The sequence below is a fragment of the Oncorhynchus mykiss genome, chromosome 23, assembly GCF_057628025.1.
Source record: "Oncorhynchus mykiss isolate SJ-2025 chromosome 23, ASM5762802v1, whole genome shotgun sequence".
Taxonomy (NCBI): domain Eukaryota; kingdom Metazoa; phylum Chordata; class Actinopteri; order Salmoniformes; family Salmonidae; genus Oncorhynchus; species Oncorhynchus mykiss.
Window position 1 is genome coordinate 13834886 of NC_143044.1, and position 19231 is coordinate 13854116.

The following is a 19231-nucleotide window of genomic DNA, read 5'->3' on the forward strand; positions in this document are numbered from 1 at the left end:
GATACATTTTTCGTAAATAAAAATCAAGTCTGAAATGTAGAAGTGGAAATTACAAACTTCAGAAGCCTTTTTAAACCTCATATACACTATACGTTTTATATTTCCTGCATTGCAGGAAAGTTCTCCTGCAACAGGGTGATACAATTAACATCTACATCTGTACCACTTCCACTGCTTCTAACCCTATAACACATCCTGAAGCCAGTTGATGTGTTGTCTTGTAGGGCCGAGGAGGGAAAGGCAGTATCTACGTATGGGCCTCTGGAGACGGTGGTAGCTATGATGACTGTAACTGCGATGGTTACGCCTCCAGCATGTGGACCATCTCCATCAACTCAGCCATCAACGACGGCCGCACGGCCTTGTATGACGAGAGCTGCTCCTCCACCCTCGCGTCCACCTTCAGCAACGGGCGCAAGAGGAACCCTGAGGCTGGCGTGGTAAGTGTGTGAGAAGGGGTGTGAAAAAAAGAGAGAGAGGGAGTGGTTGACCAAGTTCATCTTATTGTTATCCTCAGGATGAGTACTTTGAGTACACTGATTGCATATATCTGCCATCAGAGTAGAGGACTGGGACAATGACATAGCAGAGAGAGATGGGCTATAACTTTCTGCTTGGTTGTTATATCTGCATTTATCTGGGGAATTATCTCCACCTGCAGAGTTATCACAAGACAATGTATTAATCATCTGTGCCATAGGGGGCGGAAGGGAGGGAGAGAGGGATGAGATAGGCCCTAAATTGACACATCACTGTGGCAAACTATTTGACCTTGGTTACTGATCAAAACCTTGACAAAGTACAAGCTCAGTGAGCACATCCTTGCCATTGAGAAGGGTAGACACAGGAAAAACTGGTTCCCTGTTGAGGAAAGGCTGTGCAACCACAGCACCACAGCAGAACCCAGAGCTGCATTTCCTGACACAATTAAAAAAAATATAAAGAGAGTGTAATTTCCACAAATTTGAAAGACTTACTAAAGGATTCAAAGAACTCTCTGATGAGAATAGTTTACGCGTCCTGTTGAGGGAGGACGCAGAGAGCTGTTGGTTGGCAAAGCACTACATTGCTACCTGCCATAAAATGAGGGACAGTGTCTGACAGACCAACCAACCTGCACATGTCCTCTATGTTATTGTTACTGCTCAATGTATGGTTATTTTGACCCTTGATTATTGTTGTTACTGATTGTCAATAGGACAATCTTGATTATTACGATTTTAATTATGTTAATATTGTAAATGTTTCACTTAATCTCCAAAGTACGCTTTGGCAATACAGTGGCTTGAGAAAGTATTCACCCCCCTTGAAATTTTTCCTATTTTGTTGCCTTGCAAACTGGAATTAAAATGTTTTTTGGGGTGTTTGTATCATTTGATTTACACAACATGCCTACCATGCAAAATATAATTTATTGTGAAACAAACAAGGAATAAGACAACAAAACAGAAAACCTGAGCGTGCATAACCATTCACTCCCCCCAAGGTCAACACTTTGTAGAGCTACCTTTTGCAGCAATTTCAGGGGTCTCTTGGAGTAAGCTTGTCAAATCTAGCCACTGGGATATTTGCCCATTCTTCAAGGAAAACCTGCTCCAGTTCCTTCAAGTTAGACGGGTTCCGCTGGTGTACAGCAATCTTTAAGTCATACCACAGATTCTCAATTGGTTCTCAATTGGATTGAGGTCTGGTCTTTGACTAGGCCATTCCAAGACATTTAAATGTTTCCCCTTAAACCACTTGTGTTGCTTTAGCATTATGCTTAGGGTCATTGTCCTGCTGGAAGGTGAACCTCCATCCCAGTCTCAAATCTCTGGAAGACTGAAACAGGTTTCCCTCAATAGGCTTCCTGTATTTAGCGTCATCCATCATTCCTTCAAATCTGACCAGTTTCCCAGTCCCTGCCAATGAAAAACATCCCCACAGCATGATGTTGCCACCACCCTGATGATGTTTTCTTATTCCAGACATAGTGTTTTACTTGATGGCCAAAAAGCTCAATATTTGTCTCATCTGACCAGAGTAGCTTCTTGTTTTGGGAGTCTTCCACATGCCTTTTGGTGAACACCAAACGTGTTTGCTATTTTTTTTCTTTAAGCAATGGCTTTTTTCTGGCCACTCTTTTCTGGCCACCAGCTCTGTGGTGTGTACGGCTTAAAGTGGTCCTATGGAGCTTTACAGCTCCTTCAGGGTTATCTTTGGTCTCTTTGTTGCCTCTCTGATTAATTCCCTCCTTGCCTGGTCCGTGAGTTTTGGTGGCCGGCCCTCTCATGTGTGGTGCAATATTCTTTAAAAAATGTAATAATGGATTTTAATGGTGCTCAGTGGGATTTTCAAAGTTTCAGATATTTTTTTATAACCCAATCCTGATCTGTACTTCTCCACAACTTTGTCCCTGACCTGTTTATAGAGCTCCTTGGTCTTCATGGTGCCACTTGCTTGGTGTTTATACACCTGTCATCAATGGGTGTGGCTGAAATCGTTGAATCCACTAATTTGAAGGAGTGTCCACATGCTTTTGTATATATAGTGTATATGCGAACCGTATTTGACAGCACTGTTTGTGTTTTGACTTGCACCAGAAAGCTATGACCGTTGAGAGAGCCAAGGATTCCCTCATGGGCTTCTTCCTCTCTTACTAATTGGATAAGATCTCTGATTATCTGGAATTAAACTACACATCTGAATCAAATGTTTATTGAATAATTTGCATTCTTGAAGTATATTCTTCTCCACCCTCCTCTCCTCTCCTCTCCTCTCCTCTCCTCTCCTCTCCTCTCCTCTCCTCTCCTCTCCTCTCCTCTCCTCTCCTCTCCTCTCCTCTCCTCTTGTTGAATGTTGTTAGCTCACTGATATGACTACAGTCTTCGTCTTCCATCGTTGTGTTATGGTAGGCCACCACGGACCTGTATGGAAACTGCACCCTGCGCCACTCTGGAACATCAGCTGCAGCTCCTGAAGCAGCCGGAGTGTTTGCCTTGGCGTTAGAGGCCAAGTATGCACGCACGCACGCACGCACACACACACACACACACACACACACCTCATCTGCCCTCCTCATCATTTGCCCCCCACGCCCATGGACTAATGCTGCCGCTTAAATATTTATACAGTCATTACCGGTCAGTGTCTGAAAAACTTACACAGAATATGGCTTTTGCATGGATGGATGAGATGTTTTGAATAAAGCAGCTCCACAGTGACTGAAACCATGAATGTCTCATTACAAACTACCTATTCCTTTCTCTGTCTTTCTCTCCCAGAGTTAAATTCAAGTTCAAATTTCTCTCGCTCTCGCTTTCTCTCTCTCTCCTCATCAGGGCCTTTCTTCTTCTTATCTCCCTCAATTGCTCTCCTCCTCTTCAGACCACTTCATATCTTCTCTCTTCATTGAATCACTTATTTACCAAATCTGCCATTAGGCCCACAGACTTACGCCATGAAAAAAGTGTTGTCTCGCCCAGTTTTTACTCTGTGTTCGTGCCAGGGATAAAAATAATGTTTGGCCTGCCTGGTGTTCTTTATACCTCATTACATGGCAGAAAAATAAAACATTTTATATTGAAGACTGCGCTCAAAGCGCACATTCATATTTTATTAATTACCGAAAGGCACATATACATGAAACAGAGCGACTCAGCACTAGCTGGTGATGTAAGATGCTGGAGTGTTCTCCCAGCAATTCCATCCGGGATGCGTAAGTCACGTTGTTGACAAGTAAACCAGAGGAATACCGCAGCCCAGTTCTACGATGATAAAATCCAGAATAATAATGCATAGTTTTGTTTTGGCGTTCTATTATGTTCAACAAAGATTAGCACTATGTCAATAGCGATAATTAGAAATTTCAAACATCATGAATTCATAGCCGATGTGAAAACTCATCCTTATGGTCGCAAAAATGTAAAACTTATACTAGGGAAGGCAATTGGCACATTTGATCTGAACAATATAATACAATATATTTGACTTGATAGTTACTCTAGACACTGTGGGAGCATGTAGGGTGGAGTCCTGCCACTGACCATAGCTAGGCCAGGCTCCAGGGTACGGTGTCTCCAGGATACAGGGATAAGGTCCTAAAACAATATAAATGTAGAATGTTCAGAATATACTATCTTAAGTACATGAAGCAACATAATTTTTAGAAAGGTTTCACCTACTCTCCCAATAATTTTCGATCCTTTTAATTTTGTCTTTTTTACATACACTCTTAAAAATAATGGTTTTAAGTTAGAACCATATGAGTTTTCTGGCTCCACAAAGAACCTTATGCGGGCCAGTTCTTCCAAGAACATTTCTTTAATAAAGCAAACCTTAATAAAGCAAATTGGAGGAAAACGCTACCGAAGTTTTATCAACACATCGTCTGCGCTACTCACTCATCAAGAATTCTTGACCTTTGCTACTTTCCCTTCGGGGTCGGCTACAAGGCCCTTCCCCACCCTCCCTTCGGCAAATAAGATCAAGCCTCCATTCTGCTCCTCCCTTCCAATAGGCAGGAACTTAAACAGGTAGTACCCGTGGTAAGTCCTTTTCATCTGAATCTACGCTTCAAGATCCTTTTGTTCATGCGTACTGGGATATGTGTTACATCTGAGAATAACATTGACGTCGTATACACTGACTCTGTGATTGAGTTCATCAGGAAATGTATAGACAATGGTGTTCTCACTGTGACCGTTAGAACTCACCCAAACCAGAAAATGTGGCTAGATAGCAGCATTCGTGCAAACCCCCGAATTTAACCATGGCAAGGTGACTGGGAACATGGACAAGCACAAACAATCCAGCTATGCCCTTCATAAGACAATCAAACAGGCAAAACATCAAAGTAGAGCTGCAATCCAGAGGTTCAGACATGAGACATATGTGGCAGGGAATCCAGACAATCATGGATTATAAAAGGAAAACAAGCTGAATAGCAGACACTGATGCCTTGCTCCCGGACAAGCTAAACACCTTCTTCACCCGCTTCAAGGAAAACACAGTGCTGCCTAGGCGGGCAAACGGCGTTCACAAGGACTGTGAGCTCTCGTTCTCCATGGTCGAAGTGAGTAAGAAATGTAAGCGTGTTAACCCTCACAAAGCTGTCGGCCCAGACGGCATCCCAAGCTGTATCCTCAGAGCATGTGCAGAGTGTGTACTGACATATTCAATCTCTACCTATCCCAAGCTGTTGTCCCCACTTGCTTCAAGATGTCCACCATTGTTCATGTACCCAATAAAGTAAAGGTAACAAAACTAAATGTGCTCAGCCACCTCCTGTACTCCCTGTTCGCATAACAGTGGTAGGCCTGATTACCAACAACGATGAGACAGCCTACAGGGAGGAGGTGAGGGCCCTAGCGGAGTGGTGCCAAGAAAATAATCTCTTCTCAATGTCAACAAAATGAAGGAGCTAAATGTGAACTTCAGTAGACAGCAGATGGAGCACACTCCCATCCAAATTGATGGGAGACTGAAAAGCTTCAAGTTCCTCAGCATGCACATCACTGACAAATTGAAATGGTCCATCCAAGTGTGGTGAAGAAAGGGCATCAGCGCCTCATCAACCTCAGGACAACATTGAGAGCATCCTGCTGGGCTGCATCACTGCCTGGTACGGCAACTGCACCATCCGAAATCGCAGGGCTCTCCAGTGGGTGGAGTGTTCAGCCCAACACATTACTGGGTGCAGACTGTCTTACCTCCACTACATCCACCACTGTCACAGGAAGGCCAAGAAGATAATCAAGGACCTCTGCCACTTGAGACACATTCTGTTCACCCCGCTACCATCTGGAAGGCAAAGAGAGTACAGGTGCATCAATGCTGGGACAGAGAGACTGAAAAACAACTTCTATCTCCAGGCCATCAGACTGTTAAATAATCATCACTAGTCTCCACCCAGTAGACTGCCCTGAACATTAGTCACTGTTACTAGCCGGCTACCACCTTGCACTCAACCCTGCATGTTAGAGACTGCTGCCCTATGTACATAGTCATTGAACACTGTTCACTATAATTATGTTTACATACTGTTTTACCCACTTCATACAGTGCCGTCGGAAACTATTCAGACCCCTTGCCATTACCACCTTAATGACAAAGCAAAAACAGGTTTTTAGAGAAACAAAATAATAATCTGAAATTTCACATTTAAATACAGTGGGGCAAAAAAGTATTTAGTCAGCCACCAATTGTGCAAGTTCTCCCACTTAAAAAGATGAGAGAGGCCTTTTAATTTTCATCATAGGTACACTTCAACTATGACAGACAAAATGAGAAAGAAAATTCCAGAAAATCACATTGTAGGATTTTTTATGAATTTATTTGCAAATTATGGTGGAAAATAAGTATTCTCTTTTGTACTTTGCTCAGTTCATCTTTGCCTCAATCCTGAATAGTTTCCCAGTCCCTGCTGCTGAAAAACATCCACACAGCATGATGCTGCCACCACCATGCTTCACCTTGGTGAACCGTGCCAGGTTTCCTCCAGATTTGCCATTTGGCATTCAGGCCAAAGAGTTCGATCTTGGTTTCACAGGAGCAGAGAATCTTGTTTCTCATGGTCTGAGAGTCTTCATGTGCTTTTTGGCAAACTCCAAGTGAGCTGTCATGTGCCTTTTACTGAGGAGTGGCTTCCATCTGGCAGATAACGACACAATTAGATATCTAGCTAAGTATTTATTTATATATCTGACTGATGACACCAGGCAGGCTAAAACTCAATCCCACACAAAACATGGTGACATTTCAGGCAGTCTTTTCAAACAGCTCTTACACTCAAATTACATGATCATCATTTTCATAATTTCACAGTATTATTCCAATCTCTTAGTGTGGTAATATACAGTTGAAGTCGGAAGTTTGCATACACCTTAGCCAAATACATTTAAACTCTGTTTTTCACAATTCCTGACATTTAATCCCAGTAACAATTCCCTGTTTTAGGACAGTTAGGATATACTGTGGATATATATATTTTTGTACCTATTTACTCCAGCATCTTCACAAGGTCCTTTGCTGTTGTTCTGGGATTGATTTGTACTTTTTGCCCCAAAGTTCATTCATCTCTAGGAGACAGAACCTAACCGACTTGCCAAAACTATAGTTTGTTTAACAAGAAATGTGTGAAGTGGTTGAAAAATTTGTTATCATTATCATGACTCCAACCTAAGTGAATGTAAACTCCCGACTTCATTTGTATATGAAACACAGCAAAATCTAGTTTTTGATTGCCTTCGGCCTTTAACTGCCTGATCTATCACCTGTGTACACCTGATACACACATCTCCCGAGTGCGCTCCCGAGTGGTGCACTGCATTTCAGTGCTAGAGGTATCACTACAGACCTTGGTTCAATTCCAGGCTGTATCACAACTGGCCATAATTTGGAGTCCCATAGGACGACGCACAATTGGCCCAGTGTCGTCCGGGTTAGGGTTTGGCCGGGCTAGGCCGTCATTGTAAATAAGAATGTATTCTTAACTGACTGCCTAATTAAATAAAGGTTCAATCAAATAAATACAAATCTAACTCTCTCTTGTCTCTCCCCCTCACCCCTGCATCCCCGCTGCAGTCCTAACTTGACATGGAGGGACATGCAGCACTTGTCCGTGCTGACCTCCAAGAGAAACCAGCTACATGACGAGGTGCACCAGTGGCGGAGGAACGGCGTGGGCCTGGAATTCAACCACCTGTTTGGTTACGGTGTGCTGGACGCTGGCGGCATGGTCAAGATGGCCAAGGAGTGGAAGACTGTCCCCGAGCGTTTTCACTGCGTGGCTGGATCATTGCAGGATGTCCAGTAAGTGACCGGGCACTGTACAGACAATACATTACCGACCTGGCTGAAAATAGAAGTAGTACTAAGATGTACAGTCGTCGCCAAAAGTTTTGAGAATGACACATATTAATTTTCACAAAGTCTGCTGCCTCAGTGTCTTTAGACATTTTTGTCAGATGTTACTATGGAATACTGAAGTATAATTACAAGCATTTCGTAAGTGTCAAAGGCTTTTATTGACAATTACATGTAGTTGATGCAAAGAGCCAATATTTGCAGTGTTGACCCTTCTTTTTCAAGACCTCTGCAATCCGCCCTGGAATGCTGTCAATTAACTTCTGGGCCCATTATTGCATAATCAATGCTTGGAGTTTGTCAAAATTTGTGGGGTTTTGTTTTTCCACCCACCTCTTGTGGATTGACCACAAGATCTCAATGGGATTAAGGTCTGGGGAGTTTCCTTGCCATGGACCCAACATAACGATGTTTTGTTCCCCCAGTCACTTAGTTATCACAGTTAACTTATGGCAAGGTGCTACATCATGCTGGAAAAGGCATTGTTCGTCACCAAACTGTTCCTGGATGGTTGAGAGAAGTTGCTCTCGGAGGATGTGTTGGTACCATTCTTTATTCATGGCTGTGTTCTTAGGCAAAATTGTGAGTGAGCCCACTGGCTGAGAAGCAACCCCACACATGAATGGTCTCAGGATGCTTTACTGTTGGCATGTGTAACGGCGTTCGTCTGTAGGTGGAAGAGAAGCGGACCAAAGCGCAGCGTGGTGGTTATTCATGTTTTAATCAATCACTACACATGAACAAACTAACAAAAACAAGAAATGTGAAAACGCTAAACAGTCCTATCCTGTGACACCAAACACAGTGACAGGAACAATCACCCACAAAAACACAGTGAAACCCAGGCTACCTAAATATGGTTCCCAATCAGAGACAATGACGAACACCTGCCTCTGATTGAGAACCATATCAGGCCGAACATAGAACTAGACCAAAACATAGAAAAACAAACATAGACTGCCCACCCAACTCACGCCCTGACCATACTAAATAAATACAAAAACAAAGGAAATAGAGGTCAGAACGTGACAGTACCCCCCCCCAAAGGTGCGGACTCCGGCCGCAAAACCTTGACCTATAGGGGAGGGTCTGGGTGGGCGTCTGTCCGCGGTGGCGGCTCTGGCGCGGGACGCGGACCCCACTTCACCATTGTCTTAGTCCGCCTTATTGTCCGCCTCCGTGGCCTTCTCACCATGGCCACCCCTCTCAATGACCCCACTGGACAGAGGGGCCGCTCGGGACAGAGGTGAAGCAGCTGCTCGGGACAGAGGGACAACTGCTCGGGACAGAGGGGCAGCTGCTCGGGACAGAGGGGCGATAGCAGCTCGGGACAGAGGGGCGATAGCAGCTCGGGACAGAGGGGCGATAGCTGCTCGGGACAGAGGGGCGATAGCAGCTCGGGACAGAGGGGCGATAGCAGCTCGGGACAGAGGGGCGATAGCAGCTCGGGACAGAGGGGCGATAGCAGCTCGGGACAGAGGGGCGACAGCAGCTCGGGACAGAGGGACAGCTGCTCGGGACAGAGGGACAGCTGCTCGGGACAGAGGGACAGCTGCTCGGGACAGAGGGGCAGCTGCTCGGGACAGAGGGGCAGCTGCTCGGGACAGAGGGGCGGCAGCAGCTTGGGACAGAGGGGCGACAGCTGCTCTGGACAGAGGGGCAGCTGCTCGGGCGGCCCCTGGCTGACTGACGGCACTGGCGGCCCCTGGCTTACTGGCGGCACTGGCGGCCCCTGGCTTACTGGCGGCCCCTGGCTGACTGGCGGCCCCTGGCTTACTGGCGGCACTGGCGGCCCCTGGCTGACTGGCGGCACTGGCGGCCCCTGGCTGACTGGCGGCACTGGCGGCCCCTGGCTGACTGGCGGCACTGGCGGCCCCTGGCTGACTGGCGGCACTGGCGGCCCCTGGCTGACTGGCGGCACTGGCGGCCCCTGGCTGACTGGCGGCACTGGCGGCCCCTGGCTGACGGGCGGCACTGGCGGCCCCTGGCTGACGGGCGGCACTGGCGGCCCCTGGCAGACGGGCGGCACTGGCGGCTCCTGGCAGACGGGCGGAACTGGCGGCTCCTGGCAGACGGGCGGCACTGGCGGCGCTGGGCAGACGGACGGCACTGGCGGTGCTGGGCAGACGGGCGGCGTTGGCGGCGCTGGGCAGACGGGCGGCGTTGGCGGCGCTGGGCAGACGGGAGGCTCAGCTGGCGCTGGGCAGACGGGAAGCTCAGCTGGCGCTGGGCAGACGGGAAGCTCAGCTGGCGCTGGGCAGACGGGAAGCTCCGGCAACGCTGGAGAAAAGGAAGGCCCTGGTAGCGCCGGAGAGGCGGGAGACTCCGGCAGCGGCGCCGGACAGGCGGGAGGCTCCGGCAGCGGCGCCGGACAGGCGGGAGGCTCCGGCAGCGGCGCCGGACAGGCGGGAGGCTCCGGCAGCGGCGCCGGACAGGCGGGAGGCTCCGGCAGAGGCGCCGGACAGGCGGGAGGCTCCGGCAGCGGCGCCGGACAGGCGAGAGGCTCCGGCAGAGGCGCCGGACAGGTGGGAGGCTCCGGCAGCGCTGGAGAGGAGGAAGGCTCTGGTAGCGCCGGAGAGGCGGGAGACTCCGGCAGCGCTGGAGAGGAGAGAGCCCCTGCAAGGATGGGCCGGAGAGACAGCCTGGTACGGGGAGCTGCCACCGGAGGGCTGGTGCGTGGAGGTGGTGACGGATAGACCGGGCCGTGCAGGCGCACTGGAGCTCTTGAGCACCGAGCCTGCCCAACCTTACCCGGTTGGATGGTCCCGGTCGCCCTGCCAGTGCGGCGAGGTGGAATAGCCCGCACTGGGCTATGCAGGCGAACCGGGGACACCGTGCGCAAGGCTGGTGCCATGTAAGCCGGCCCAAGGAGACGCACTGGAGACCAGATGCGTAGAGCCGGCTTCATGGCACTTGGCTCGATGCCCACTCTAGCCCGGCCGATACGCGGAGCTGGAATGTACCGCACCGGGCTGTGCACCCGCACTGGGGACACCGTGCGCTCCACAGCATAACACGGTGCCTGCCCGGTCTCTCTAGCCCCCCGGTAACCACAGGAAGTTGGCTCAGGTCTCCTACCTGGCGTAGCCATACTCCCTGTTAGCCCCCCCCCAAGAAATTTTTGGGGCTGACTCCCGGGCTTCCTTGCCAACCGTGTTCCCTCATATCGCCGGCTCCTCTCTCCGGCTGCCTCTGCTCTCCTCGCTGCCTCCACCTGTTCCCATGGAAGGCGATCCTTTCCCGCCAGGATCTCCTCCCATGTGTAGCAACCCTTGCCGTCCAACACATCATCCCAAGTCCATTCCTCCTTGTGCCGCTGTTGCCCGTTACCACGCCGCTTGGTCCTGTTGCGGTGGGTGATTCTGTAACGGCGTTCGTCTGTAGGTGGAAGAGAAGCGGACCAAAGCGCAGCGTGGTGGTTATTCATGTTTTAATCAATCACTACACATGAACAAACTAACAAAAACAAGAAATGTGAAAACGCTAAACAGTCCTATCCTGTGACACCAAACACAGTGACAGGAACAATCACCCACAAAAACACAGTGAAACCCAGGCTACCTAAATATGGTTCCCAATCAGAGACAATGACGAACACCTGCCTCTGATTGAGAACCATATCAGGCCGAACATAGAACTAGACCAAAACATAGAAAAACAAACATAGACTGCCCACCCAACTCACGCCCTGACCATACTAAATAAATACAAAAACAAAGGAAATAGAGGTCAGAACGTGACAGCATGACACAGGACTGATGGTAGCGCTCACCTTGTCTCACCTTGTCTTCTCCCGACAAGCTTTTTTCCGGATGCCCCAAACAATCAGAAAGGGGATTCATCAGAGAAAATCACTACCCCAGTCCTCAGCAGTCCAATCCCTATACCTTTTGCAGAATATCCATCTGTCCCTGATATTTTTCCTGGAGAGAAGTGGCTTCTTTGCTGCCCTTCTTGACACCAAGCCATCCTCCAAAAGTCTTCACCTCACTGTGCATGCAGATGCACCCACACCTGCCTGCTGCCATTCCTGAGCAAGCTCTGTACTGATGGTGCCCTGATCCCGCAGCTGAATCAACTTTAGGAGACGGTCCTGGCACTTGCTGGACTTTCTTGGGCACCCTGAAGCCTTCTTCACAACAATTGAACCGCTCTCCTTGAAGTTCTTGATGATCCGATAAATGGTTGATTTAGGTGCAATCTTACTGGCAGCAATATCCTTGCCTGTGAAGCCCTTTTTGTGCAAAGCAATAATGACGGCACGTGTTTCCTTGCAGGAAACCATGGTTGACAGAGGAAGAACAACGATTCCAAGCACCACCCTCCTTTTGAAGCTTCCAGTCTGTTATTCAAACTCAATCAGCATGACAGAGTGATCTCCAGCCTTGTTCTCGTCAACACTCACACCTGTGTTAACGAGAGAATCACTGACATGATGTCAGCTGGTCCATTTTTGTGGCAGGGCTGAAATGCAGTGGACATGTTTTTGGCAGATTCAGTTCATTTGCATGGCAAAGAGGGACTTTGCAATTAATTGCAATTCATCTGATCACTCTTCATAACATTCTGGAGTATATGCAAATTGACATCATACAAAATGAGGCAGCAGACTTTGTGAAAATTTGGCCACGACCGTAGGTTTGTTTGTATTTAGCTACAGTTGAAGTCAGACGATTAAATACACCTAAGCAAAATACATTTAAACTCAGTTTTTCACAATTCCTGACATTTAGTCCTTGTAATTTTTTTTGTCTTAAGTCAGTTAGGATCACAACAATTTATTTTAAGAATGTGAAATATCAGAATAATAGTAGTGATTTATTTCAGCTTTTATTTATTTAACTACATTCCCAGTGGGTCAGAAGTTTCAATAAACTCAATTAGTATTTGGTGGCATTGCTTTTAAATTGATTAACTTGGGTCAAACATTTCAGGTAGCCTTCCACAAGCGTCCCAAAATAAGTGGGGGAATTTTGGCCCATTCCTCCTGACAGAGCTGGTGTAACTGAGTCAGGTTTGTAGGCCTCCTTGCTCACAAACGCTTTTTCAGTTCTGCCCACACATTTTCTATAGGATTGAGGTCAGGGCTTTGTGATGGCCACTCTAATACCTTGACTTTGTTTTAAGCCATTTTGCCACAACTTTGGAAGTATGCTTGGGGTCATTGTCCATTTGGAAGACCCACTTGCGACCAAGCTTTAACTTCCTGACTGATGTCTTGAGATGTTCCTTCAATATATCCACATAATTTTCATCCCTCATGATGCCATCTATTTTGTGAAGTGCACCAGTCCCTCCTGCAGCAAAGCACCCCCACAACATGATGCTCCCACCCCCGTGCTTCATGGGTGGAATTGTGTTCTTCGGCTTGCAAGCCTCCCCCTTTTTCCTCCAAACACAACAATGGTAATTATGGCCAAACAGTTCTATTTTTGTTTCATCAGACTAGAGGACATTTCTCCAAAAAGTACGATATTGGTCCCCATGTGTAGTTGCAAACCGTAGTCTGGCTTTTTTTTAATGTCGGTTTTGGAGCAGTGGCTTCTTGCTGAGCGGCCTTTCAGTTTATGTCGATATAGGACTCGTTTTACTGTGGATATAGATACTTTTGAACCTGTTTCCTCCAACATCTTCACAAGGTCCTTTGCTGTTGTTCTCGGATTGATTTGCACTTTTCACACCAAAATACGATCATCTCTAGGAGACAGAACGCGTTTCCTTCCTGAGCGGTATGATGGCTGCGTGGTCCCATGGTGTTTATACTTGCGTACTATTGTTTGTACAGATGAACGTGGTACCTTCAGGCGTTTGGAAATTGCAAGAATGGACCAGACTTGTGGAGGTCTACAATTTTTTTTCTGAGGTCTTGTCTGATTTCAATAGATTTTCCCATGATGTCGAGCAAAGATGCACTGAGTTTGAAGGTAGGACTTGAAATACATCCACAGGTACACCTCCAATTGAGTCAAATGATATGACTTAGCCTATCAGAAGCTTCTAAAGCCATTACATAATTTTCTGGAATTTTCCAAGCTGTTTAAAGGCACAGTCAACTTATTGTATGTAAACTTCTGACCCACTGGAATTGTGATACAGTAAGTTATAAGTGAAATAGTCTGTTTGTAAACAATTGTTGGAAAAATTACTTGTGTCATGCACAAAGTAGATGTCCTAACTTACTTGCCAAAACTATAGTTTGTTATCAGGAAATGTGTGGATTAGTTGAAAAATGCGTTTTGATATTTCCAACCTAAGCGTATGTTAACTTCGGACCATTGCCTGACTGTGTGGTTCCTCTGCAGTTCAACCCATAAAACATAATAAAAAAGTTTGTCTCGTCCAGGACTGGAGTCTACGCAGATAGTCAATCAGAGCTACAGTAGGCCTTTATGCAAATAAGTTATTTGCCACATGGGCCTGACATAATTCACTTTGAACTCGACTGTGTGTTTCCAGGCAGTAGCAACAGTACGACTTTAGAACATTAGTACGCATCCTTCTGCAGCAAGCTTGTCCCAACCCATGTTTTGACAACTGAATGGGAACTTACCTACCTGCCTGCCCACTCATTTTGCCAATGCCAAATAAAATTGATTGACAATTAGGGGTATGTTCATAAATTGCCTCCAGTGGGTGGTTTGTAAATTCAGAGCATTGTCAGATTGTCTGTTCATAAATTCTGAGCTTTTCGGTCTCCGAGGGTTCAGAGCATCACCTGCGCTATTGATACAGGAACGCTCAGGCCAAGGAGTAGGGTTGATCTGCACATTCCTCACAATGGCAGTTAATTAAGCAACCAAGCTGACTGGCTAAGGTTGGCTAGCTGCTTACAGACACAAATGAGAGAACACCTAGTGGAGCTGGTTAGCTTGTTTACATTAGCCAGAGCCTTAGTGACTAACTGTGCTGCTGGCAACCATTGAATTACTTTTTTGCAGAAGTTTACTGGCACCGGTCATATTCAGCGGGTGTTGCGCATTCATAAATCCATAATTTATTCTGCGCTCTGGCTCACTCAGACAAGTGCTCTGAAATCAGAGTAGATAGCCAGAGTGAATTTACGAATGCAAGAGATATGCTGAACTAGATAAAAGTCGTTCAAGTTCCTCATAGCTAGCTAGCAAAGTGATTTAAATTTCTCACTAGATAACCAAATGACACCTGCATCTCTTTTTTTAGCCACCGAAAAACGATATGAGGGGAAAAAGTCGGTGGCTCACCCACTCCTCCAATGACATGATATCCTTCCAGCAGCTCTCTAACTAACTAGATAATGTTAAGCTCTATGTTTTTAGCTTGCTACAGTAAATAAATAGATACATAAATAGATACACTAGCATATGACTGACTTGTGACTGACTTGCCCTTGCTAGTTTGATTGTATTGACATTCCCAGAGTTAGTTACATTCGTCTGTTTTTCCCAACATTTTGAGTAATGGACACGGAAGTAGTGCATCCTGAATGGGTGGAGGCAGCAAAATAATGTACCAGGCCAACTGTGATTTACAACCTGATAGCAATATATTTTTTGGACTACCAAGAAATGTATTGGTGAATTAAGTATCTCTTCTGCTAACAATACCTTACTGTCCATCATGGAATTTTGAGTCAAACGGAGCCTATTTTTTAAACCTCTTATGAAGTTGGTTTTGTCGCATAAATTGGTAATTTGATACACTAAATCAAATCAACCTACAAAGAATCCTAGAGAAGAGCCAGGCTCTGAGGGGTGGCCAGTCCTCTTCTGACTATGCCGGGTGGAGATTATAAGAGTACATGGCCATGAAGGCCAGATTGTTCTTCAAGATGTTCAAACGTTCATAGATGACCAGCAGGGTCAAATAATAATCACAGTGGTTGTAGAGGGTGTACCATGTCAGTACCTCAGGTGTAAATGCCAGTTGGCTTTTCATAGCCGAGCATGAGGTAGAGAGAGAGAGCGAGAGAGAGAAAGCGAGAGAGAGCGAGAGAGAGAAAGCGAGAGAGAGAGAGAGGCAAGTTCGGGACAAGGTAGCACGTCCTGTGAACAGGTCAGGGTTCCATAGCCGCAGGCAGAACAGTTGAAACTGGAGGGGGACCATACTTAAATTCACACAGGACACCAGAAAGAATAGGATAATTACACCAAATATAACAGACTGACCCTAGTCCCCCGGCCATAGACTATTGCAGCATAGATACTGGAGGCTGAGACAGGGGGGTGTCTCGGGGGACACTGTGGCCCCGTCTGACGATACCCATTGACACTTTGCCAAAGCACAGCCCCCACACCACTAGAGGGATATCAACAGACCACCAACTTACTACCCTGAGACAAGGCCGAGTATAGCCCATGAAGATCTCCTCCACTGCTCGTAGACACCTGCTCGTCAAACATCTCATTCCAAAATCATGGGCATTAATATGGAGTTGGTCCCCCCTTTGCTGCTATAACAGCCTCTACTCTTCTGGGAAGGCTTTCCGTTAGATGTTGGAACATTTCTGTGGGGACTTGCTTCCATTCAGCCAAAAGAGCATTAGTGAGGTCGGGCACTGATGAGGGGCAATTAGGCCTGACTCACAGTCAGCTTTCCAATTCATCCCAAAGGTGCTCGATGGGGTTGAGGTCAGGGCTCTATGCAGGCCAGGCAAGTTCTTCCACACAATTCTCGCCAAACCATTTTTGTATGGACCTCGCTTTGTGCACTGGGCAATTGTTATACTGAAATGGGAAAGTACCTTCCCCAAACTGTTGCCACAATGTTGGAAGCACAGAATTGTCTTGAATGTCATTGCATGAAGTAGCGTTAATATTTCCCTCCACCAAACTTTAGAGTTGGCACTACGCTTTGGGGCAGGTAAAATTCTCCTGGAGTCTGCCAAACCCAGATTCGTCCATCGGACTGCCACATGGTAAAGCATGATTCATCACTCCAGAGAAAATAAAAATGTGAGAAATTATGCCACCCCACATCAAGAAACTGTTTCAAAGGAGAGACATGCATGAAATTAACACCGTGATCATCATATTCATCACGGCACACTGTCGGAAAAGGTTTTTACAACGGAAAAATATATTTATTTTGCAGGAAAAAGTTAATACAATTGCATATTTTATGATGATGAAATGCTTTATTTTTATTTATCAAGTGAATCTCATTCTCCAATAATGAATGCCAGCTAAGATAGGGGTAGGTAACATATTCTAGTCTAAGCCTAACCAAAAGCCCACTCTTCGGTTTCCTAGAATAATTTCATGGCAAACCAAGCATGGTTTCTATAGTTGTTGGGTTTCCGTGGGGGAGCAGGATTTGAGGCAGCACTAGTGCTCAGTCTGCTGGGTCCATGCTAAGTAGGTCAGGTAATAGAAGGAGCTGTGAGTGCGGAGGTCTAGACAGACTGGGCTATGGTAAATACTCTGCACCCGCAGGCTGAATCTCAGATTTAATTAGATACAGGGGACACCTGTGGTCTCAAGGAGCTAACCAGAATACTGATTATGTTATTATTTCTCTCTCTCTGTCCTTCTGTTTCTTCCTCTCTCAAATCTCTCTCTTCCTTAATACATTTTTGTATTCCCGTTTCTCTACATCTTTCTGTAATGTTTTCCTTTCTCCATCTCCCTGTATTTTTGTCATTCTCTGACCCTTCCTTTCCCACCTTTCATCATCTGTCTCCCTTTCAAGTCTTCCCCATCCCTCTGTCCATCTCTCTCCCCCTTTTGTCCCTTTTCATTATCCTCCCTTTATCACCTTTTTTTCCTTTGTCTCACTTGACTCTTCTTTTGCCTTCACCTTCCTAATCCCCCCCTTCCATCTTTCCCTTCAGTAAGTTCCAATCGGGTGGCAAGCTGATTCTGACCATCTCCACTGACTCCTGCCAGGGGAAGGACAACTTTGTCCGCTACCTGGAGCACGTTCAGGCTGTGGTCACAGTCAATGGTAGTCGCCGTGGCGACCTCAACATCAACATGACCTCCCCCATGGGCACCAAGTCCATCCTGCTGAGCTGCCGGCCCCGGGACGACGACGCCAAGGTGGGCTTTGACAAGTGGCCCTTTATGACCACACACACCTGGGGAGAGGACCCCCGCGGGACCTGGGTCCTTGAGGTGGGCTTCCAGGGAGACGAGCCACAGAGAGGGGCCCTGAAGGAGTGGACCCTCATGCTCCATGGAACACAAAGTGCCCCTTACATAGACCAGATAGTGCGCGACTACCAGTCCAAACTAGCCATGTCAAAAAAGGAGGAGCTGGAGGAAGAGCTGGACGAGGCAGTGGAGAGGAGTCTGAAAAGTCTGCTGAGTAAAAACTAGCTGACGTAGCTAACTAAACACCGTCTGGTCAGGTCTGCATGCCGGGCTGGTCTCGCTCTCTACTTCTCTCCTATCTTTCTCTCACTTCTCTCTTTCTTTCTCGCACTTTAAACTTTCTCTGCCCCTTCTCGCTTTATCTTGCCCTCTCTCACACTTTCTCTCCCGACTCCCTTTCTCTCCTCTCTCATTTTCTTTCTTTCCTCCCCTCCCACCCTTTTCTCTGCTTTTTGTTTTTCTGTGTTTATATTAGCCATCTACTTCCAATGAATGTTTCTTGTAATCCGATGATAATGATAAAAGTGTAACCTTAAAATAATCTGTTCTATAGAGAAAACAAAAATATCCTATCTGGCTTTCGGTCTGTTTTTTTTACACATGACAAAAATGTATATAAACATAATGCATCCCACTATATGGTGTTCTTGCTTTCCCCCACACCTCCACCTCTGGTGAACCAACTGTTGTACAGTTTGTGACTGTAAATGATTTTCAGTGTCATTCTACTTAAAGTTTAATATCTTGCAAACAGAGGAGTGATACTTCTTTCCGTTTATATTCTTGTGACAAGCAACTGTTTCTATATAAACAAGACAAGGATCGTGTGATTTATTTTGCAGCCTGTGGTCCTCAAAGCGTATTGCAGAATAACCTTTGTCGTATACTATAATAAATCTATTCAGCTGTTTGTTAAAGCACTTCAGTGATTTGCACCACTCTGCAATGCACAGGCAAGGTAGCAGAAATGTCTTGTCATTTGAATGAGGAAGAGAAATAAAACTGGAAGATAGGAGGCTCTGTATTCCAATTTCACTTTCTAAGGTAAGTCATTTGGCTTTACAATGCTCAATGCCAGACAATTGAAGCCTGTACTGTAATGGGAAGCACTTATCTGTTCACTCAAGAGCACAAAGCACAGGGACATTTACATCACACACTGGGTGTGAGATCAGGACCGGGAATACAGTATAAAACAGCATCTTCTTCTGCCACTCTCTGTATCTCTTACTTTTGTTATTCTGTCACACACACACACACACGTTTTCTGGCTCTCTCTTTCTCTCTCTCTTGTCTGTCCCTCTAAGGGAAAGTGG

At 46.4% G+C, this 19231-nt stretch overlaps 1 protein-coding gene across 2 annotated transcripts in view; it reads left to right on the forward strand.

The window, feature by feature from the left end:
* Positions 1–18832, forward strand: part of LOC110502463 (neuroendocrine convertase 2) — a 70239-nt gene extending 51407 nt beyond the window's left edge. For both annotated transcript variants that reach the window (XM_021580490.3, XM_090216932.1), the window contains 4 exons: positions 225–440; positions 2895–2995; positions 7564–7791; positions 17654–18832. In XM_021580490.3, the coding sequence (XP_021436165.2) occupies positions 225–440; positions 2895–2995; positions 7564–7791; positions 17654–18140 (1032 nt within the window). In that variant the 3' untranslated portion in view covers positions 18141–18832. The remainder of the gene's footprint in view (positions 1–224; positions 441–2894; positions 2996–7563; positions 7792–17653) is intronic.
* Positions 18833–19231: the final 399 nt, after the last annotated feature.